The sequence below is a fragment of the Agelaius tricolor genome, unplaced genomic scaffold (genome assembly GCF_023055355.1).
Source record: "Agelaius tricolor isolate 1412-34295 unplaced genomic scaffold, bAgeTri1.0.p SCAF_86, whole genome shotgun sequence".
NCBI classification, from domain to species: Eukaryota; Metazoa; Chordata; class Aves; order Passeriformes; family Icteridae; genus Agelaius; species Agelaius tricolor.
In genome coordinates, this window is record NW_027269346.1 from 734438 (window position 1) to 757199 (window position 22762).

Here is a 22762-nt window from a genome sequence, read left to right on the forward strand (position 1 = left end):
TCCAAACTGATCCCAGAGCCCCGAGTGCCACCTCCAGGAATTCCTTGGACACCTCCAGGGATGGGGATTCCAAACCTCCCTGGGCAGCCCCTGCCAAGGCCTGAGCCCTTTCCATGAAAAATGATCTCAAAAATCCAACCTGGCCCTCCCCTGGCCCAGGCTGAGGCCGCTCCCTCTTTTCCTGGGGCTCTTTCCTTGGAGCAGATCCCGATCCAAAGGCTGAAGTTGGGTGGATCCCAAACTTCTGCTGATTTTATGGAATTCTGGAATGGTTTGGGTGCGAAGGGACCTCAAATCCCACCTCGTTCCAAGGGCAGGGAAAGCTCCCATGATCCCAGGGGGCTCCAAGCCTTGGATACTTCCAGGGATCCAGGAGCTGGAGCCAGGCTGGGAGAGCTGGGAATGTTCCCCTGGAGAAGGGAATCCACTGGAGCAGCCTGGGATGGTGGGAATTTCCCTGCCCTTGGAATGGGATTTAAGGTCCCTTCCCACCAAACCATCCCAGGATTTCGTAAAAAGAAAAAACCCCTGGAATTCCTGCGGGATTTGCTGCCCCATTCTCGCGTTTCTCCTGACCCTTCCCAGCTTTATCCCAGCCCCAATTCCCGCGCATTCATCGGAGCTAATCCCAAATTTCTTCAGGCATCCAGAAATCCAGCCCTGCTCCATCCATCCCAAAGAATTCCCAGAAGGATCCAGGAATTAAACCCTGCCTGGAGGCATCCAAGGAAAAACAAATCCAAGGAAAAGCCAAACAGCAAAATCCTTTCAGGCTCCTCCAGGGTTTTTTTTTTGGGATGCAAATTCTCCATCTCTCCAAAGGTTCTGGTGCTGTCAGGCCTTGGAATGATCCCAAATCTTGGATTTCGCTCAATTCCCACTGCTCTGCTCCCAACAGTTACCCCTGGAAAATTCCTGCCTTGGAGCCCTTTGGAATTCTGGCCTCCCAGGAAGGAATTTTGGGATCCAAATCTCCCTGGGCAGCCCCTTCCAAAGCCTGACCCCCTTTTCCATGGAAAAATATTCCTAAAATCCAACCAGAATCTCCCCTCCAGGCCGCTCCCTCTTTTCCCATCCTTCATTCCCTGGATTCTTCTTCCCTCCCGCAGCCATTCCCAATTTTCGCTCCTCTCTTCCAACGCTCCCCATTCCCATCCCGCAGGCCCTGGACCAGCCTGGAATTCCAGCAGGGATTTCCGCAGGAAATCTGAGTTCTGTGTTTGGAATGAGGGTTGGGAATGGATCCGATGGATCTGGGAATCAGCACTGGGAATGGATCTGGATGGATCCAATGGATCCGGGAATCAGCACCAGGAGCCGGAATGGCCCTGGATGGATCTGGGAATCAGCACCAAGAATTGATCCAGATGGATCCAATGGATCTGGGAATCAGCACTGGAAATGGCTCTGGATGGATCCAGATGGATCCAGGAATCAGCCACTGGAATGGCTCCGGATGGATCCGATGCATCTGGGAATCAGCACTGGAAATAGATCCAGATGGATCTGGGAATCAGCACGAGGAATGGCTCTGGATGGATCCGATGGATCTGGGAATCAGAACTGGGAATCAGCACTGAGAGCTGGAATGGCCCTAAATGAATTGGGGAATCAGCACCGGGAATGGCCCCGGATGGATCCGATGGATCCGGGAATCAGCACTGGGAATCAGCACCGGAAACCAGAACAGCTCCGGATGGATCCGGGAATCAGCACCGGGAGCTGTTCCTGCTCCGGGTGGATCCGGGAATCAGCACTGGGAATGGTTCTGGATGGATCCGGGAATCATCCCTGGGGCCGTTCCTGCTCCGCCGGCTCCAGCTGCGGAGCTGATTTGGGAACAGATCCGGCTTTGATTCCCGTCATTATCCCGTCCTTCCGGCTCTAATCAAGCATTCCTTGGAAAAAATAGCGGCAATCAAAGGGAACGGGAAAGGGAGGGAACGGATGGAGCCGGGAAAATGTTCCTGAGGAATTTTCAGCCTCAGCAGAATTTCGGGACTGGGGGGCAGGAAGGAGCTTGGGAATGGGATTTGCTGATCCAAAGGTTTCAGATCCTTCTTGTGATCCAGGATTTCCTCTCCCTTTCTCATTCCCATTTTCCTTCCCTATTCCTGAGGACCTGGATCCCCCACACACAGAGATTCCCACAGTGGGAATATCGGGGTTTTCTATGGGCTGGAATTCCAGGATTTCCCAGCCCCCCCCCCAGAATTCCCAGTCAAACCTTCCCAGAGCTGATCCCGCCTGGAAAACTGGGATGAATCCGGTCACAATTCATCTTTCCCAAATTCCCAGTCTGGCATACCCAGCACTTTTCCTTTATCCAAGGAATTCCTGGCAGCTCCAGTGGGGTGGGAGCCACAGGAGCAGAATTCCCAAGGGAAAGTGGCCCTGGAATGGCCCTTAAAGATAAAAGGCGGGAATATTTGGAATATTTACAAGGGCCCCATTCCCAAAACCTGGGATCAATCCCATCCAGATCCCCCGGGATCCAGGGAATTCCAGCTCCTGGCAAAGCCACGGGATAGGGAAAGCTGTTCCCGAATCCCATGGATCCCGGATTCCTCAGGGAGCCAGTTCCAGGACGTTGGGAATACAGGGAGGATCCCGGGGGGATCGGGGAGATCCAAAGGCACCTGGATTCAGCAGATTCCCAGGAAATTCCCAAGCATGGATATCCCTCAAATCCCACCCGGCAAAGGCCAGAGGTCAGAAAATCCTGGAATGGCTGGAGCTGGAAAGGATCCAAAAGGATCAAAGCCAGGAGGGATTGTGCTGGAATGTTCCTTTTCCTGCTATTCCCACTTTTCCATAACCCAGGAATGACAATGGGATCATCCGGGGAACAAAAGGAGGGAAAACAAAACAAAAAAAAAGACTGAGCACATTCCATAGGAAAACCAGGGAGAAATTCCCTTTTCCTGCAATCTCCCGGCACTGGGAGAGCAGCGGGATCCTGGCATTGCTGGATCTGGACCAGCAAATCCAGGGAATTCTGAGGGGCTGAGGGGTCCAGGAGGGAAAAGCGGGAATGAGGCGCCAATCCCAGCAGGAAATCCAGGGAAAAGCCCATTTCCAGCTGGAAACAGAAATTCCCGAGCCTCGGGAATGCTGGAGCACAGAATGTCCTCCAATCCCTGCCCCAAGCCAGGAAAGAGCCAAAATGTGGGAGAAGCAGCGGGATTCCTGGGACTGCCCCTGGGAAAGGGATCCTGGAATGGTTTGGGTGGGAATGGGGCAGAAATCCCATCGAATTCCAAGGGCAGGGAAATTCCCACTGTCCCAGGCTGCTCCAGCCCCAGTGTCCAGCCTGGCCTTGGGCACTGCCAGGGATGCAGGGGCAGCCCCAGCTGCTCTGGCAATTCCAGCCCAGCCAGGAATTCCTCATTGCCAAGATCCCATCCCTGGCTGCCCTCTGGCACTGGGAGCCATTCCCTGGGTGCTGTCCCTGCAGGCCTTGGCCCCAGCCCCTCTGCAGCTCTCCTGGAGCCCCTGGAATGTGCTGGAAGCTCTCCCTGGATCCTCCCCATTCCCAAATTTTCCCAGCCTGGCTCCAGCTCCTTCTCCCAGTGTTTATTCCTCAGATGTTTCCCAGGCTTTTCCAGGAGCTTTCCTGGCTCAGCATTCCCGAGCTCCGGAGAGGAGGGAAGAGCAGCCGGAGCCGTCTCACACCCGTGCCCACGGAAAACATGGATGGGAAAGGAGTCAGGGATCCAAGGAAACCCGGCTGCCAGGCTGCTCCGAGCTTTTCCCAGGAAGAGGAGGAGGAGGAGCCCCGGGAGTTCAGGGAATCCCTTTGGAACCCACAGGAATCCTCTTCCCACTGAAAAGCCGGGATATGTTTGAGGGATTAGCGCCATTCCAGAGGCGGAAATTCCTTGGATAATCCGGCTTGGGAAACGTCTTGGGTGTTATTCGAGTCTGGGGGGATTTTCTTAATTCCCACCCAAACTCCAGGAAAAAACTGGGATCAGCCCTGTAAGCAGGGATTCAGAAATAATTTGGGATCACTCCCTGGTGGAATTCCCAGCTGGAAAACAGCGGGATTTGGGAATTCCCCATCCTGAAAAATCCCAGGGAGACAGAGTCCTCAGTGTCCTTAGAGAAGGAATTCCTGGAATTCCTACCCCAAGAGCAGCTCCTGGCAGGATAAGGAGCTCCATGGGAAGCCCTGGGAATGCTGGATCCTGGCCAGAATTCCCAGAGAATCCGGCAGGAGAGCCCTGGAAATGTCAGGGATTGGGATGGGTCCATCCCGCTTGGAATGTGGCACAAAGGGCAGAACCATCCCAAAAACCCATGGAAAACCTGGATCCACATCCCTAAAAACCCATGGAAAAACCTGGATCTACATCCCTCAAAAATCCTGGAAAACCTGGATCCACATCCCTAAAAAAAGTGGAAAACCTGGACACATCCCCTCAAAACCATGGAAAACCTGGATCCACATGCCTAAAAACTCACTGAAAACCTGGATCCACATTCCCCAAAACTCCTGGAAAACCCCCAGTTTCCCAGGGAATATTCCTGGATTTTTCCTTATTTTTCATTTTCATGCACCGGGAGATGGAAAAATTCCTTCTCCAAGCTTTTCTATGGGAATGCCAACACTGGATTCCCACTGGATCATTTGGGATAGTTCTGATTTCCGTGGATTAATCTGAATTCCAGGAAAACGTTATGGATCCCACTTGGAATTGGCAGCTCCAAGTGGATCCTGGTGGAAAACAGGGAAGAGGATGATGACGTCACCTTTTCCTTAAAAACCTGTGGACGTTTGCTCCTGGAGGTTTCATTTTCCCATGGAAATTCCAGGATTTCTGAGCAGCCTCTGCAGTTGGAGCAGAGCATGACACGGCACTTCCTGGCCCTTGGAAAAATCCAGGATTAAACCCTGAAATCCTGGAATTCCCGACCTTGGAAAAGCCCTCCTGGGTTATCAAATCCCACCTTATCCCCAGCTCAACATCCAGGAATTCCTTGGAATTCCTCCAGGAATGGTGACTCCAAACCTCCCTGGGCAAGGCCTGACCCCCCTTCCCATGGAAAAATTCCCAAAAATCCAAACTGAGCCTCCCTTGGCCCAGCCTGAGGCCATTCCCTGCTTTCCCATCCCCCGTTCCCTTAGGAATTCTGTGGCACCTGGAATTCCCAACTCCAATGGCATTCCTGGGCTTAATCCATGTGAATTGGAGGAAAAAAATTCCATTTTCCTGATGGGAACAGCAGCTCCCAGGTTTAGATCCAGCTGATCCCAACTCCAGTTGGATGGGATTTTCCTGGGAATGGGAATCCACCTGGAGCCAGCAGCAAACAGCAGGGAATGAGCGTTTTCCACGGGGTTTTCCATGGATTCGGCAGCAGAGGAGTGACGGGAGCACATGGAAACCTTGGGATGTCCAAGGGAATTTTTTTGGGACCAGCTCCAGCCCCCATCGGATGCTTTCCAATCCCCCCATCCCTGGATCCGGGATCGGATTTCCAGGATCGCCAGGAGGGGCTGGATTTTCCTGGCGTCGGAAATTCCAAAGCCGTTTCGAGAGCACCGGGAATTGTGCCCCAACATCCCAAATCCCTGAGCAGCAGGAATCCCCATGGAATTCCTCCTTCAGAATTCCCAATCCACAAATTCTCCCCACCAGTTCCTCCCCCACAGCTCCCATTCCAGAATATTCCCAGAAGGCGACTCCCAGTTTGGGTTTTCTGGGAATTTCAGGACAGACGAGGATAGGGAAACTTTGGGAAGTGCAGGAAAACCGGGATGGGAGAGGAAGATCCCTCTGCCCCCCCCCCCCCCCCCGATCCCATCTGGAATAAACAGCAGGAGTGGAGGGAAAACCGGGAAAAGCCGAGCTCCAAAAATCCTGGAAAACTCCCCACACTTGGAGGCCACAGCGAGGAAAAAATGTGGGAAAAAGGATAAAGCTGGGAAGGGGAAAAAAAATCCCAAGGAAAAATTCCATAGTTACCTACTTCACGGAGCTGCTGGTCTGGAGCATGGATGGGAATGGAAAAGAGAAAAAAAACCCATGGAAAATAGAAAAAAAAACATGGAAAAGAGAGAAAAAAACCCCATGGAAAATGTGCAGAGGCACAAGCAGAAAAACGTGGAAATGAAACGTGGGAATGGTCTCCAGCTAAATCCCTGGAATTATGGCCTGGAATGTCATCCAGGGAAGTGTGGACTCCTCAGCCAGGTCAGAACATGGAAAATCCCAAAAAACCCAACCAAAGATCCCAAATCTGGTCGGAATTCCAGGTCAGGACCATGGAAAATCCCTAAATCCCAACGCAAGATCACAAATTTTGGTGGAATTCCAGGTCAGGAGCACAGGCAGCTCCCAACAAAATAAATCCCAACACAAGATCCCAGGTTTGGTTGGAATTCCAGGTCGGACCATGGGCACATCCTCCAATCCCAACCCAAGACTCCAAACCTGGGTGGAATTCCAGGTCAGAGCACGGAGAGCCCCGGAAAACCCAAACCTGGATCCCAAATGGGGTGGGACACCCAGGCCGAGACCATGGATGCGCATCCAATCCCAAAAAAGGCCCCAAATTTCCTTGGAATTCCAGGCTGGACCATGGAGAACCCCTCCAATCCCAAAAAAACCCCAAATCAGGTTGGACACCCCGGTTAGACCATGGACAATCCCAAAATCCCAAAAAACCCTCCCAAATTTCCTTGGAATCCCAGGTCAGACCACAGACAAGCCCTCCAATCCCCAAAAAGATCCCAAATCCGGCTGGAATTCCAGAGCAGGCCATGGACACCCCCTCCAACCCCGGATTTGGTCGAACCCCAAATCCAACCCCAACCCCCCCCTTGAACCCAGGATCCCAAACAGGGCCGAGATTCCGGCCAGGATCCCGGGGAAGCCGATCCAGGAAAACCCAACGGCGCCACGGCCGCTCTTCCCACCTCCCCGAATTCCCGGCTTTTCCCAGCCCGGAACATTCCGTCGTTTCCATTCCCGGGGGAACTCAATTCCCTCTGGAATTTTCCCGCCTATTTTGGGTCACGCTGGAAAACTGGGACAGCTCCGAGGTCACCGGGATGCGGAGTGGAATTAATGAGGAATTTTCTAATTTTGGGATGGGAATCGGGGCCGGCCGCCAGCTCAGCGCGCGACGGAATATTCCCGACGGGAATATCTCCCGGGTTTCTTCAATTCCACGGAAAACCAAGGCACTTCCCAAATTCCAGCTGGGAATTTGGGGTCACTTGGAGCCCCTCGTTTATGGGTTGGAATTCCAGGTGGGAATAACAATTCCCGGGATGGTCTGGAGCCAAGGAGGGAGCAAATCCATCTGGAATTCCCAGGAAAATCCTGAAATTATTCCCAAAAAACCAATGGGATTTCCATTCTTGAGGTGCTACCCTGGTTTTTCTAGGAATATCCCATAATTTAGGGATCCCCAATGGAATTCCCATGGGAAGGGGGAAGCACAAGGAGACTTTTCCAGAGGATGGAGAAAAGCAACATTCCAGGACTAAATTCTGGAATTCAAATCCAGGAAGAGCTCCAGGAAACACAGGAACACCAAAATGAATCCTTAACATTATTCCTTAAAACGTTAAAGAGAGGGAATTTTGTTTCTTTTGGAAAATTCCGGGAATTTCCCCACTAAATTTAAGATTTCTGTGTCCAAAGATTTTTTTCCCACCAGGAGCATTTCCCGCTCCAGCCACTGATCCCAAAAATCTGATTCCCCAAAAAGATCCATGAAATCATCCCAGGGATCTGAAAAGCCTCGGCCTGGAGAATTGGATTTATAACGGAGGCTCTTCCCGAGAATTCCAGGAAAAATCCTTTTTTTAAATCTGGAATTCCCAGAATTCCAGCTTTGGGAATGAACTCAGGGAAGGGTTTTGGTGCCAAGGCAGAGTTTTCCAGCTCATCCAAGTGGGGAAATCGATCCCATTCCAGAGGTTCCGCTCTCCTTTTTTTCCAAAGGAAAAGATCCATGCAAAACAAAGATCTAGGGAAAATCCATCGGGATCAACCTGGAAATCAGAGTAAAACCTTGGGAACTCCCGTGCCGATCAATCCCAAAGGAATTTTCATGGATTTGGATCCAGCTCCAGAGCTGAGCCCACAAATCCCAGCCCAGGCTTCGGATACTGGTGGGAAAAAAAGCAGGAATTGTGGGAATTCTGTCCCAAAAAACAGATGGAAAAAAAGTAGGAAATGTGAAATTATGTCCCAAAAAACAGAGAGAAAAAAGCAGGAATTGTGGGAATTCTCTCCCAAAAATCCGAGTTTTTGATGGGATCTCCCTGTCTTACCACCAAGGATTTTTCCAGGGATAACTGATGAGAATTCCCAACGTTCTCCCAGATTCCAGGTATGAACGTCATTTTTATGGGAATTTTCTGGAATAACCCAGCCTCATCCTGGATATTTCCATGATTTTCCAATGGATTTCCATCCACGCCTTTGGAAAACCTCCCTTTTTGGGAATTGCAGAAAGTCTGGGGTGACTCCAATGGATCCTGACCAAGGAACACCGTGGGAATCCTCGGTCTCCTCAAATAAGGAAGAAATTCCATTAAAAACAGGGAGGCAGGGAATAAAAAACCCGGGAATTGTCCTGTCCAGATTCCCTGTGGATATGGAAATTTGGGAAGAGGGATCTTCCCTGGCAAAAATCGAAGCTGAAGGAAAAGCAAAGCATGGGAAAAGTTGGGAATTTTTGAATCCCAAGCAAGATCCCCCCACTTGGATGGGAGGTGGAGCCAAGAATTCCTGGGATTCTGGAATGGTTTGGGTGGGAAGGATCTTTGGGATCATCCCATTCCAATTCCCACATTCCCAGGTTGCTCCAAACCGGCCTCGGACGACTCCAGGGATGGAGCAGCCACAATTCCGACTCCTTTCCCAACAAAATCCCAAAAATCCTGAGGCCATCCCACCAAGCCGTCCCTAAATCCTGATTTTGTTTTGTTTCCCCCAATATCCCGGAGAGAATTTTTCCTTGGAGTTCCAGTCAGGAAATTTGGACCTGGGGAAGTTCAAAGTGGGGTGGCTCCAAAAATTCCACAAAACTTTTCCTGGTGACCTGAAATCCCGAAAATCCCAATGGAAAAATCCCGGCCTGACCTGAAATGAAGGAATATAACCTGGGAAAAAGCGGGATTTGGGACAGATGGCATTCCCGAGGGCTCGGATGATTTTCCAGCTGGGAACCAGCTGCATCCTGGCCTCTTCCCAACCTTTCCCAAACGACCTTCCCAGAGGGAAAACCAGGAGCAGCAGGAGAAATTCCTGACCTTGGGATGAAAGAAAAACTTCCCAGGAATACCGAGCCCTGGAGAAGCCACGGGAAGGAGCTGATCCTGGGAAATGTGGTGAAAAATGGGAATATGGGATTGGGAATTATCCCGGGAAGGACACGGAGCTGTTGGAGCAAATCCAGGGGAGGCACCGGGAGGATTCAAGGGATGGAGCTGGGAGGAAAAGCTGGGAAAATTGGGAATGTTCTCCTGGAGAAGGGAAGGCTCCAGGGAGAGCTTCCAGCACATTCCAGGGCCTGGAGGGGCTCCGGGAGAGCTGAAATGTGGGAAAGGAATGGAAGGATGGGACACAGGGAATGGCTTCCCACTGGGAAAGGGAGATTGGGGTGGGATCCTGGGAATGAGGAATTCCTGGCTGGGCTGGAATTCCCAGAGCAGCTGGGGCTGCCCCTGCATCCCTGGAGTGTCCAAGGAAAGGCTGGAGCAGCCTGAGATGCTGGGAATTTCCCTGCCCTTGGAATGGGATGGGAATGATCTCACGGGTAGGGATGAGATCCATCATCCCACAAACCATTCCAGGATCCTGTGCATTCCCAGGCTGGATTCCCATGGCTGGATTTCCTGAAATTCCAGCTCCCCATCCTCACCCAGCAATCCTTTCCATTCCCAAACCTTTTCCCATCCTTCCAGCTCCATTCCCAACATTCCCGCTCCCAGGAATCGCCACCATCCCTGCCCCCGCGTCATTCCAGAACCCTGGAGAGCTCCCTCGGCCGGAATTCCTCCCATTCCAGCCTCTCCCGACATTCCCGGCCACCCCCGGGCTCAGGGATTGTCCCGAATCCATGGAACATGACAAAGCAGCGCCGTATCCGGAGCTGCCAAGATTCCCAAAAAAAAATCCACGGATCAGCCTCTCCTGGAGGAATTCCATGAGGGAAGGGATCGGTTTTGAGCCCCTCGTCCTCCCGAACTCCGGGAATATCCAGCGGGAAGCGGTTCCCGCTCCCAGGGGTCACTCCACGTCCTCCTCCTCCTCCCTCTTCCCACGGGTTGTTTTTCCCTGGAGATCACACGCCAGGAATTTTGGGATGGAGAAGCGAATCCCAAGGATTTTGTGGCAGCGACTCCAGGACCACCCACTCCACGGCAGCACGAGGAAAAACAGGGAAAAGGGAGGCGGGGGGATGGGGGGAAAACATCGGGAAAAGCATTTCACATCCCAGGAATCCTTCCCGGACCCTGGAATTCCACACCTGCGTCCCAGGAATGCCGGAACCCCACGTGAAACTCACGGAATTCCAAGGAATCCACAGGAATTCCTCAGCACAGCCCCCTCCCCTTCCCAGCCGGCTCCCGCTCTCCGCAGGGAAAACAAATCCATGGGAAGGGCAGCGGGAATGTGGGAGCCGCAATTCCAAGCTGGGAATATTCCCGGTCTCCCTCTCCCGTCATTCCAGAGGCTCCGGCCCCGCGTCGTGCCAGGAATCCGCAAAAAAATCGCGGAGGAGGGAGAGGAGGAGAAGCTCCCGAAACTTTCCGGAGGGGGGGAAAAACTCTGGAATTCTCCGGCTGGCAGGGAATTCCCTTCCTCGGGAAGCTGGCAGCTGGAATTCCGAGCTTCCAGCAGAATTCCCAGCCCAACCCCACGGCAGCGCTGCCGTTATCCAGGAAAATCCCCCTGGCATTATCCATGAGGATCCCCCCGGTTTTATCCATGAAAATTTCCTTGCCCTTATCCATGAATTTTTTTTTTTCCCCTGCCGTTATCCATGATTTTTTTTTTTCCCCTGGCGTTATCCATGAGAATTTCCCGGCTCCCGCTGCAGCTCGGGAAGCGGAGCCGGGAGAAGCCGGAATGGGCGAGGGGGGTTGGGAACTCGGGATGTGGGAATGGGATTTGGGAGCGGAGCCGGGATGGGCGCGGGGGGGACAAGGACACGGCCCCGGAGGGACGGGAATGGGAAGGGAGCTGGGAATGGGAATGGAACCGGGAATGGGAACGGAGCCGGAGCGGGGCCGGCCGGGAGAGCGGCCCCAAAACCGGGATGGGGACCCCAAAACCAAGAGGGGACCCCAAAACCAGAATGGGGACCCCAAAACCAGAATGGGGACCCCAGAACCAGGATTGGGGACCCCACAGAGCTCCGGCCCCAAAACTGGTAAGGGGACCCCAAAGCAGGATTAGGGACCCCAGAACGGGGATGAAGACCCCAAAACAACACAACAGGACTGGACACCCCACAAAGCTGCAGCCCCAAAACCAGGCTGGGAGCCCCACAATGGGATTGGGGACCCCAAAACCAGGATGGGGACCCCAAAACCAGGCTGGGGACCCCACAGCCACAGGAAGGGACCCCACAAAGCTGCAGCCCCAAAACCAACCTGGGAACCCCACAACAGGATTGGGGACCCCAAAACCAGGATTGGGGACCCCAAAACCTCACAATAGGACGGGAGACCCCACAGAGCTGTGGCCCCATAATTGGGCTGGGGCCCACCCAGCTGAGCTGGGCACCCCACAAAGCTGCAACCCCAAAACCGACCCGGGGACCCCGCAGAGCTGCAGCCCCACAGCTGAACTGGGGACCCCAAAGCGCTGCAGCCCCACAGGTGGGTTGGAAACCCCACAAAGCTGTAGCCCCATAACTGGGCTGGAGACCAGCCAGGTGAGCTGCACACCCCACAAAGCTCCAGCCCCACAACCAGACTGGAGACCCCGCAGTTCTGCAGCCCCATAGGTGGGTTGGACACCCCACAAAGCTGCAACCCAACCAGCTGGAGACCCCATAAACTGCCTAGAACACCCCGAGGCCCTGCAGCCCCACAAGCGGCCCACAGACCCCACAGCTCTGCAGCCCCACCTGTGCAGGGGATCCCACAGCCCTGCGGCCCCACAGGTGGGCAGGACACCCCACAACCAGCCTGGAGACCCCACAGCCCTGCGGCCCCACAGGTGGGCAGGACACCCCACAGCCGGCCTGGAGACCCCACAGCCCTGCAGCCCCACAGGTGGGCAGGACGTGCCCAAATCCTCAACCCCACAGGCAGCCTGCAGACCCCACGGTTGTGCAGCCCCACACCTGCGCAGCGATCCCGGGGCACCGCAGCCCCACAGGTGGGCAGGACACCCCAAGAGCCGCAGCCCCACAGGTGGGCAGGACACCCCAAGAGCCGCAGCCCCACAGGTGGGCAGGCGCCCCAATCCCTCCACGCCGCACCTGAGCGCTCCCATCCTGCCCATCCATCCCAGCCGCGGCCCCGCCACTGCCGCATCCAGCACCGGGGGCAGCACCCGCCGCTCCTCCCGCCCTCCCCGGCCGCTCCCCGCCGCCGCCGTCCCGGTGTCCGCGTCGCTGTCCCCGCGTCCCCGCCGCCGTCCCGGCGTCCCCGCTCACCCTTGACGGCCTCGCCGCGGTTGAGCTGGATCTCGCCATCGCCCTGCGGCGCGTAGCTCTTCACCACGATGAACTTGCGGCCGGGCACGGCGCTGTAAAGCTTCCGCTTGGGCCCGCGCAGCGGGGCGGGCGCGGCGTGGGGCGCGGGCTCGGTGCCGGGGCCGGCGGGGGGCCCGGCGGGGCCGGCGGGGCTGTAAACGAACACGTAGGTTACGGTGCTGATGCCCGGCAGCTCGCGGCTCGCCCCGCCGCGCCCCGCGGGCTGCGCCATGGCCGGGGGTGGCCCCCGCGGGGCTCAGCGCGGCCCCGGCGGCGCCGCCCGGGCGCGGGCAGCGGCGGAGGCTGGAGCGGCACCGGCTGCGGGGCGGCCGCCGCCCGCCACCGCCGGCTCCATGGCGCAGCGGCGCCGCCCGCCCCGCGCTCCGCTCCGCTCCCTCCGGCGCACCATGGCCCGGGGCAGGTGGGGCCGGAGCCCGCGGCTCCTCCCCCGGCGGGCGGGGACGCCGCCGGACCGGCCGCCCCCGCTCCCGCCGCTCCCGCCGCCGCCGCCGCCCCCGCTGCCGGCGCGGTCCCGACCCCGCTCCCGCTCCTGATCCCGCTCCTGATCCCGCTCCTTGATCCCACTCCTGGATCCAGATGCCGCTCCCGTTCCTGATGCCGATCCCGGATCCCGAGCCCGCTCCTGATACCGACCCCGCTCCCGGGACCGATCCCGGGACTGTCGAGCACCACCCGCAATCCCGTGTGGGAATGGGAGCGGGAATGGGAATGGGTGTGGGACCGCGCCACAGCCATCCCGGGACCGATCCCGCTCCCGATCCCGCTCCTCATCCCGATCCCGCTCCTCATCCCGAGCCCGCTCCTCATCCCGAGCCCGCTCCCCGTCCCGGCGGGGCCCGCCCAGAGTCGCCCCCTGGCGGCCGCTGCTGGCGCTGCCCCGGGGAGGGAACCGGTGCGGAAGCGGGAGCGGGAATGGGAATGGGATTGGATGTGGGAATGGGAATGGGAATGGGAATGGGAATGGGAATGGGTGTGGGAGTAGGATTGGGAATGGGAGTGGGAATAGGATTGGGAATGGGAGTGGAAACAGGAGTGGGAGTGGGAATGGGATCGGGTGTGGGAACAAGACTGGGATGAGAGCGGGATCACATGAATGGAATCGGGTGTGGATCGGGATCGGGATGGGGGCAGCAAAGGGAGCGGCTCCGGGACACGGGCAGGAGGGAGCAGGGAGCGGGACGGGAGCGGGACGGGAGCGGGATGGAGGGACAGGGATGGAGGGAAGGACGGGAACAGGAGGGAGGGTCCCCGGTTCCCATTCCCGGTTCCCATTCCCGGCTCCCGTTCCCGGCCTGGGGGTCCCCGGTTCCCGTTCCCGGTCCAGGGTGCCCGCGGTGCCCCTGCCCCGTGCTCCCAGTTCCGTATTTGCCCGCACAATTCCATCTTTTTTCACCCCAATTCCATAATTGCCCCCGCCCTCCCAAGTTACTGCGGTGCAACTGCGGGAATTGCGGGAATTCCAGGGATTTCGGGAATGCGGGAATTGCGGGAATGCGGGAAATTGTGGGAATCTCGGGAATGCTCCGGGAGGATCCCTGAGTGCACTGAGGGGGCAGAGCCCCGCCCAGGCACAGCGACACCGGTGCCACCCCGGGTGCCACTGTCCCCTGTGCCACCCCTGGGTGCCACTGTCCCCTGTGCCACCCTGTGCCCCAGTGCCACTCGTGCCACCCTGTGGCCCACTGCCGCCCTCAGAGTGACAATCTGCCACCACTGCCACCCACAGGGACACTTTGTGCTGCTGTCACCTGTGCCACCCGTGTCCCAGTGCCACTCATGCCATCCCTGTGCCCCACTGTCACCTGTGCCATCCTGTGCCCCAGTGCCACTCGTGCCATCCCTGGGTGCCATTGTCACTTGTGCCACCTGTGCCCCAGTGCCACCCACAGTGACACTGGGTGCCACCACGAGTTGTGCCAACCTGTGCCAACCTGCGCCAACCTGCGCCCTGGTGTCACCTGCGCCACCCTGTGCCCATTGCCACCCACTCTGTGCCACTGTCACTTGTGCCACCCTGCACCCCAGTGCCACCTGTGCCACCCCGTGCCCCAGTGCCACTGGTGCCATCCCTGGGTGCCCCATTGTCCCCTGTGCCACCCCGTGCCCTCCTCCTGTGCCCCGGGCTGAGCCCTTTCCCGGCTCCTTCCAGAATTTTCCCTCCTTTCCCAGCTCCGCTCCCTTTTTTCCTGGCGGGCGGAGCCCCAAGAATTCCTGGGGAAAAGTGTGGGAAGAGCTCGGCTTTCATCACGAATCCCAGAATTCCAGAGCTCGGAAAAGAATTCCAAGGTCGCCGAGCCCATCCTGAGCCCCCCAACAGAGCCCTGAGCGGAATTCCAGGAATTCCTTGGACACCTCCAGGGATGGCGACTCCAAAGCTCCCTGGGCAGCCCCTGCCAAGGCCTGACCCCACTTCCCACGGGGAGAAAAATTCCATAAGGAAAAAAATTCCACGAGGAGGAAAATTCCATGAGGAAAAAAATTCCATCAGCAAAAAAATTCCATGAGTAAAAAAATTCCATGAGTAAAAAAATTCCGTGAGGGAATCTGCCCGGCTGGGGTTGGATGTTTTCCACGGGAGCAAATTCCCGGGCGCTTTTCCAGCGGAGTTTTCCCTTCATCCCTTTTATCTCCCCGCACCAGGAGGCTCCAGGCCCTCGTTCCATGAATCCCGAGCTCATCCTGGATTTCCGAGCGGCAGCCGGATAAATCCAACAGCGGGGATTAAGTGGCTTGTGAGATTCCCAAAATTCCTGGTGGATCCGGGATTTCTCCACGCTCGGTGCCCACATCCTCCCGCCAGGATTCCCACGGGATTCCGAAGGGAAAGGGAATTCTGGGAAGGAGCAGCAGCTCCCCCTCCCACCTTCAGTTTTGCATTCCATGGAATTTTTTGTCCTGGATCGCCTCCATCCCGTTGGAATTCCAGGTGGGATTGATGGGACTCCGTGTCTGATTCCAGGGAGTTCCAGCCCATGGAAGCGTCCGGCTGGGTTTGGGCACCTGGTGGTGCTTCCATTGGGAATTGTCCCATTCCAGGATGGAAAAACCTCCTCGGGAATAAACTTGGAATAAACCCCCAGAGAATTCCCATTCCAGGTGGATGAATGCACCACGATATTCCCAAAATTTGCTTCCGATGCATCCAACGATCCCAAAAAATCCAGGACGTTTTAATTTCCGTGGGATTTCATGGGAATGATCAGAAGTGAATTCCAGGGGAAAGATTCCGGGTTTGGTTTAAACAACGCTTCCCTTGAGAATTCCTGGAATTCCCAGAATTTCTGGCTCTGTTTTCCAGGATTCCTGACCCCTCTTTCCCAGAAAAATGAGCCCAAATCTCAGGAAGATCATCCGGAGGGAGCCGTGGGGGCTCATCCTGGGAAAAAGGAGGATCAGGAGGGACCTTTTCCCTCCAGAATTCCATGGCGGAGGCGGCAGCCGGGTGGGATTTGGGATCTGCTCCCAGGAAATCCCAGGGAACAGCCTCGAGCACTCCAGAGGAATTTTAGGTTGGATATCGGGAAAAAATCCTGAATTGTCTCACAGAATTGGGAAGAATTCCTGCTCTTAGGAGAATTCCTCCCTCCAGGAGCATCCTGGGATTCTCCTTCTCTGCACTTGGACGCGGTTCCAGGATTCCTGACCCTCTTTCCTGGGATTTCTGACCCTGTTTTCCAGGATTTCCAGCCCCTCTTTCCCAGGCTGGTGGGATCTGGGAGTGGCACCCGGAGCTGCCACGAATCCGGATTCAGCCCCAGGGATTCTCAAACTTTCCCAGGATCTTTCTCCCAACATTTCTGGGATCCTGTGCCAAACATTCCCAGGATGATTCTCCCAACATTTCCAGGACTGCTCTCCCAGAATTTCCAAGATCCTTTCCCTAAAGTTTCCTTTTCCCCAGCATTCCCAGGATAATTTCCCAACATTTCCTGGATCCTTTCCCCAAAGTTTCCAAGATGGTTTCCCCAACATTCCCAGGATTGTTCTCCCAGAGTTTCCAAGATCCTTTCCCTAAAATTTCCTTTTCCCCAGCATTCCCAGGATCTCTTTCCAACATTCCCAGGACTGATTGTTCTCCATGGGCAGGGACACCTTTCCCTATCCCAGGCTGCTCCAAGCCCCATCCAACCCGGCCTTGGGCACTTCCAGGGGTGGGATTTGACTCCAAACACCACCCGGACACCTGGAATTGCTCCTGGACAAATCCAAACCTCTGCATCCCACCGGGAAATGCCCATGGAGGGAATTCCCGCAGTTCACTTCATTCCCTTAATCCAGCAGCAGCAGGAAAAAAAACCCCAGGAATTGCTGGGAATTCCTGGTGTTCCTTGGGATGACCGCAGAGAGGGAAAGCTTCCCCATGGATGCGGAAATTCCAAGTTGCTGAAATCTGGGATAAGCAGAGAGATTTGGGGAAGATCCCACCTGGAAAGGAGCAGCAGGAATGAAAGAAGGATTTTGGGATGAGCCTGGCCGGACACATCGGGAATGTTGAGGAGGGATTAAAGTGTTCCAATGATTATTTTGGAAACTCTGGTTGTGTGTCCAGGAGAGTGGAAAAAAAATGGGAATAAGGAAAACCGGAGGAATTCAGACACTGAATTCCCTTGGGAATAAAAACAAACCAAACTGGAGCAAACAAAGCCTGGATGGAAGAAACGCGGGATCAGAGGGAATTGCCACGGATCAGTGGGAAAAGGAGCTGATCCCAAAAATCCCAGCTCTTCCCAGATCCAGGGGATGATTCCCTGCTCCGAAGCCTCCCTTCCCAAAATGGGAATATCCAGGATACACCGAGAGCTGAGCAGGAAAATCAGGATGGATCCCAGAGCCTTCCTAAATCCAGAGGGCTCCAAAAACCGGGAATGAGGCTGGGATGAATGTAAGGAGTGAAACATCCGGAGGGATGATCCCAGCACGAGGAGCTGGATGGGGAACTCGTGGTGTTGGAGTGGGATTGGGAAGAGCGCGGAGGCTCCGGAGGCTCCGGCACGTGGGGGATGAGTCAGAGTCACGGCCGGGAGGGAGGCAGGGAGGAGGGATCCAGCTAAAACCTGGAAAAACACATGGAAAAGTTCTGCTGGCCCAGCCCTGCTGCTCCTGGGAACGGCTGAGGGATCCCCCTGGAATTCTGGGAGCAGCTCTGGAGCAGGAAAAGGGAAGGGAAGGAGCAGGGGAAAAGGGGCTGGAAAACCTCCCCTTGGGATAAAAAAGGTGGGACTACACTAAATATTCCTTATATTCCCTGGAAAACCTGCCCCAGAATCCATTTTTCTCCAGGACTTTTCCAGGAAAATGTGAGAGGACTCTGGTAATTATGGATATCCCTTGCCGTGGAGTGAAGGAGTTTTTGTTGGGAATTAAAACTTCCAAGGTTTTTATCCCAACTTGAGCTGTTCGGATTGCAAACCTGGGAATTTCTCCTGCCCCAGCTCCATGGAATGAATTCTGTGATCCCTCTATCCCTGGAAAAACCTGGAAATAACAGAGCAAAATGCTCTTTCCTTGGGATATTTTCCCTGCAAAAGGTTGGGAATCACGGAGCCAGATCCAGGAATCCTCGGGAAGTTTGGACAAGGAGTTGGGCAGAGCTGCTCCAGGGAATTTTGGGAACATTTCCAAGACTATGGATTTTAAAATCCCACGCTATTTTTGACCTCCCAATGCCTCCGTATCCCACTCTGGATCTGCCTCCGGCACATCCCAAATTCCCGAGCTTCCCAAATTCCAAGGCCAGGTTGGAGCGACCTGGGACAGCGGGAGGTGTCCCTGCCCTTGGAACGGGGTGGAATTGGATCAGCTTTAGGATCCTTCCCATTCCCGGGTTCCACAGAATTCCAACAGAATCCTCTGAATCCAAATCCAGACCCCGTGGTCACCACAGGGATGTCCCAAAATCCCCGGACACGCTGGGGACACCGGAACTGGTGGCCGTTCCCAATCCCAGGCAAACCAACATTCCCATGGGAATGGGACACAGCTGGCAGGGATGAGGAGCAGCGGGATAATGTCAGATCCAATCCCAATCCCAAATCCAATCCCAATCCCACCAGAACCACCGGATGCCATATCCACGATGTCCAGATAATCCACGATATCCATGATATCCATGAATCCATTACATCCATGGTATCCACGATCCAAGCATGGAATGGCAGGAAAACCCAGAGAAAAGCTCAGGGAAAAACCCAGGGAAAAACCCAAGGAAAAACCCAGGGAACAATGGAATCCGAGTATGGGACAGAGGGAAAACCCAGGGAAGAACCAAATTTGACACTGGGATGGATGGAGGGAAAAACCCAGGGAAAACCCAGGGAAACACTGGATCTGACCTTGGAATAGCAGGAAAAACCCATGGAAAACCCAGTGATCCACCATAACCCTGCTCCTCATCAGAATCTTTCCCACTCTTCCTTCTTCCCACCCCACATCCCACATTCCCCCAGTCCATGGGATCGCATTCCCAGCTCTAATTCCTTCTACGCCCCCAAATCCATGGGATCCATTCCCAGCTCTAATTCTTTCCACACCCCTTTAATCCATGGGATCGCATCCTTAACTCCATCTAATCCCTTTCACACCCCCTCAATCCATGGGATCGTATTCCCAGCTCTAATTCCTCCCAAACTCTTCCCAATCCATGTTATCCCATTCCCAGCTCTAATCCCTCTCCCATTCCGCAAGTGTATGGGATCCTTTCCCACCTCTAATTCCTTTCACACCCCAATCCAATCCAATCCAATCCAATCCAATCCAATCCATGGGACCGCATTCCTAACTTCATCTAACTTCTCCCACACCCCAACCCAATCCATGGGATCCCATTCCCATCACTAACACCTCCCACACCCCAACTCAATCCATGGGATCCCATTCCCATCACTAACACCTCCCACACCCCAACTCAATCCATGGGATCCCATTCCCACCTCTAGCTCCTCCCACACCCCCCAATCCATGGGATCCACTCCCAGCTCTAATTCTTCCCACACGCCCCCAATCCATGGGATCGCATTCTTGACTCCATCTAATCCCTTTCACACTCTCCCAGTCCCCCGCATCCCATTCCCACCTCTGCCCCCTCCCACACCCCAGTCCCAATCCATGGGATCCCATTCCCACCTCTGCCCCCTCCCACACCCCAATCCCAGTCCCAATCCCCGGGATGCGGTTCCCGATGATCCCGTACCTGCCCTTCCCGCGGCTGCTCCGGCGCAGCGAGGGCGCCTCGGCCTCCCTCTCCTCCTGCACGCGCTGCAGCGAGGGCGAGCGGCTGTGGGCGCTGCGGACGCTGGCCAAGCTCCCGTCCCCCATTCCCGAGCCCGCCATTCCAGCCGCCGCCATTCCAGCGGCCGCCTCCTGCATCTGGACCAGGAGCTGGGGCGGGAGGCTCCGCAGGGACGGCACCGGCGAGTAGGAGGCGCGGCTCTCGGCCTTCAGGTTGTTGTCGCTGGCCGAGCGCTGGAGGAGGCGCGGCGACGCCAGCCCGCCGGAGCCGAGGAGCCGGCGGCGCTTGGTGTAGCTGGGGGTTTCTCGGAAAGGCACTGGGAACGGGAAAAAAGAAACACACCGGGAAATGCGGGATTAGGCGTTGGGAGTTGCGGGAAAAGAGCGGGGAGAGAGCGGAGGGCGTGGAGCTGGGGTTTGGGAAGAAGGCTGGGAGTTTCACGGAGAGGCAGCGGGATTGGGAGACAGGAGGATGGGATTAGGCAGGAATCTTGGGCTGGAAAAAATGGGGATATGGCAGTAGGTGGGAATTTAAGGATTAAAAAAGATGGGAATTGTGGATTAGGTCTTGGGAGGGCAGTTGAGGGAAAAGATGGAAGAGAGCGGAGGAGAAGGTTGGGAATGGGTGTGGAGTTGGGTTGGGAAACTTCCAAGAAGTTTCTTGGAAAGGCAATGGAAATAAAAAATGGGAATGCGGGATTAGGTGGGAATTTAAGGACTAAAAATGATGGGAATATGGGATTAGGTGTTGGAAGTTGTGGGAAAAGATGGAAGAGAGTGAAGGAGAAGGTTGGGAATGGGTGTGGAATTGGGTTGGGAAGAAGGTTGGGAGTTTCTTGGAAAGGCAATGGGAAATGAAAAATTGGAAGGTGGGATTAGGTGGGAATTTCAGGCCCAAAAAATGGGAATATGGGATTAGGTGGGAACCTAAGGCCCCAGAAAGGTGGGAATATGGGATTATGTGTTGGAAGTTGTGGGAAAAGATGGAATAGGGTGGAGGAGGTGTGGGACTCAGGAGGAGAAAGTTGGGAATGGGTTTGGAGTTGGGTTGGGAAGAAGGCTGGGAGTTTCTCAGAAAGGCACTGGGAATAAAAAATGGAAATGTGGGATTAGGTGGGAAAGTTTTTTCCCCCAAAAAAGTGGGAATGCGGGATTAGGCCTTGGGAGTGCAGTTGTGGGAAAAGAAGGAAGAGAGTGGAGGAGAAGGTTGGGAATTCCCATGGAGTTGGCTTGGGAAGAAGGGAATGGTCTCCCAGTTTCTCTCCCAGCACTGGAAATCCGTGGGATCCAACCATGGATCAGGGCTGGGAAGGGTTTGGAAGTGGCATCTCAGGAAGCTCTGATGGACCAGGACAGGGCCAGTGGAATTCCCAGCAATCCACATCCAGCTGCCACTGGGATCGACACTTCCACAAATCCCGGCTGCTCCTCCTATTCCAAGTCCTTATTCCGTAGCTCCAGGGATGTGCCAAGAGAAAGATGGGAATACCCAACATGTGGAATAAATCACCAAGGACTCCCTGCCCTGAATTCCCTCCCAATCCTTGGGAATGCCGGGAAAAAGCGGCCTCCCGGATCCACCTGGAAGTGCAAACTCCGGCTCCACAGAGGGACCAGGAGCGGAATCCCCATCCTGGAAGGATTTCAGTGGAATTTGGTGACATGGATCAGTGGTTGCCTTGGAAGTGTTGGGAATTCTTGGATTCAATGTCTTAAAGGACTTTTCCAGCCTGAACAATTCCGCGATCCACGAAACAGATCCGGATCTTCCGGAAAGGGATGAGGTTCAGCTGTGGGGCCCCTGAACTCCAAACTTCCAGGAAAATGGGATTTTACAATATTTTGTTCAATGAGCTCGTTCCCATCCCGAAGTTTAACATCCCTAAAATTTGTCCGGCACCTGTGGCAAAAATCCAGCGGGAAATCCGGAACCGGCGGCATCCAGCCCATTCCTGCTGCCAAAACATCGGGAAAAACACGGATTGCTCCGGCACTGAGCCGGAACAGGGGACAAGGAGCAGGGAATTCCAAGCCCTCTGGATTCAGGATATTCCCAGAGTTGCCATTCCAAGGGCACTGCTCCCGTGGCACCTTCCAGAGGTGAATCCCGAGGATGCTCCGAGACCACCAGGAGAAGGAAAATCCTGGGATCGGGAAGGAGCAGCCCAGGCTGGGCACGGCCATGCTCGGAATATTTTCCCGAGGAATATTTGAGGTTCAAAGTCCGAGGATTTCAGGCTCCTGGAACTCTTCCCGTTGCCGTGGCAACGCCCGGCGTTCGTTCTCCGATGAGTTCCAGCCTCCGGTGTGGGAATTTCTCCCGGCACCAGCGGCGCCGCCCGGATCCTGTCGGCGCCCCCTGCCCTCAGTGCCCACTGCCATTCCCAACGCCCTCGGCCGTTCCCAATGGGAAAACCGGACCAAAATTGTGGAATTTCGGAGCCAGAGGGGTTGGAAAAGCCCTGCCAGACAATGGAACCCAACCGATGCAAGGCCACCACTGATCCGTGTCCCCAAGGGCCACCAGCAAGGACGGATGTCCCACCAAGGACATCCCAGTGGGAAAATTGGGACAAAATGATGGAATTTCGGAGCCAGAGGGGTTGGAAAAGCCCTCCCAGACAACGGAATCCAACCACTGCAAGGCCACCACTGATCCGTGTCCCCGGGGGCCACCGGAAGAGCGATGTCCCACCAAGGCCAGGGGTCACCCCGGCACGGGACGCATCTCCAGGGGGTGTTTCATCTTGGACGCCATCACTCCTTACAGAAAATCCCCGGAAAAAAATCCGGGAAGCGAAAATCCTGCCTGAAGAACTTCCCAAGAGGGAACGGG

The 22762-nt window shown here is 55.4% G+C and overlaps 1 protein-coding gene across 1 annotated transcript in view; it reads right to left on the minus strand.

Annotated features, from left to right (window-relative positions):
* Positions 1-22762, minus strand: part of SHANK3 (SH3 and multiple ankyrin repeat domains 3) — a 100275-nt gene that overhangs the window by 69683 nt on the left and 7830 nt on the right. Inside the window, 2 exon segments of the mRNA XM_071418409.1 lie at positions 12640-12830; positions 19889-20243. Of these exon segments, the coding sequence (XP_071274510.1) occupies positions 12640-12830; positions 19889-20243 (546 nt within the window).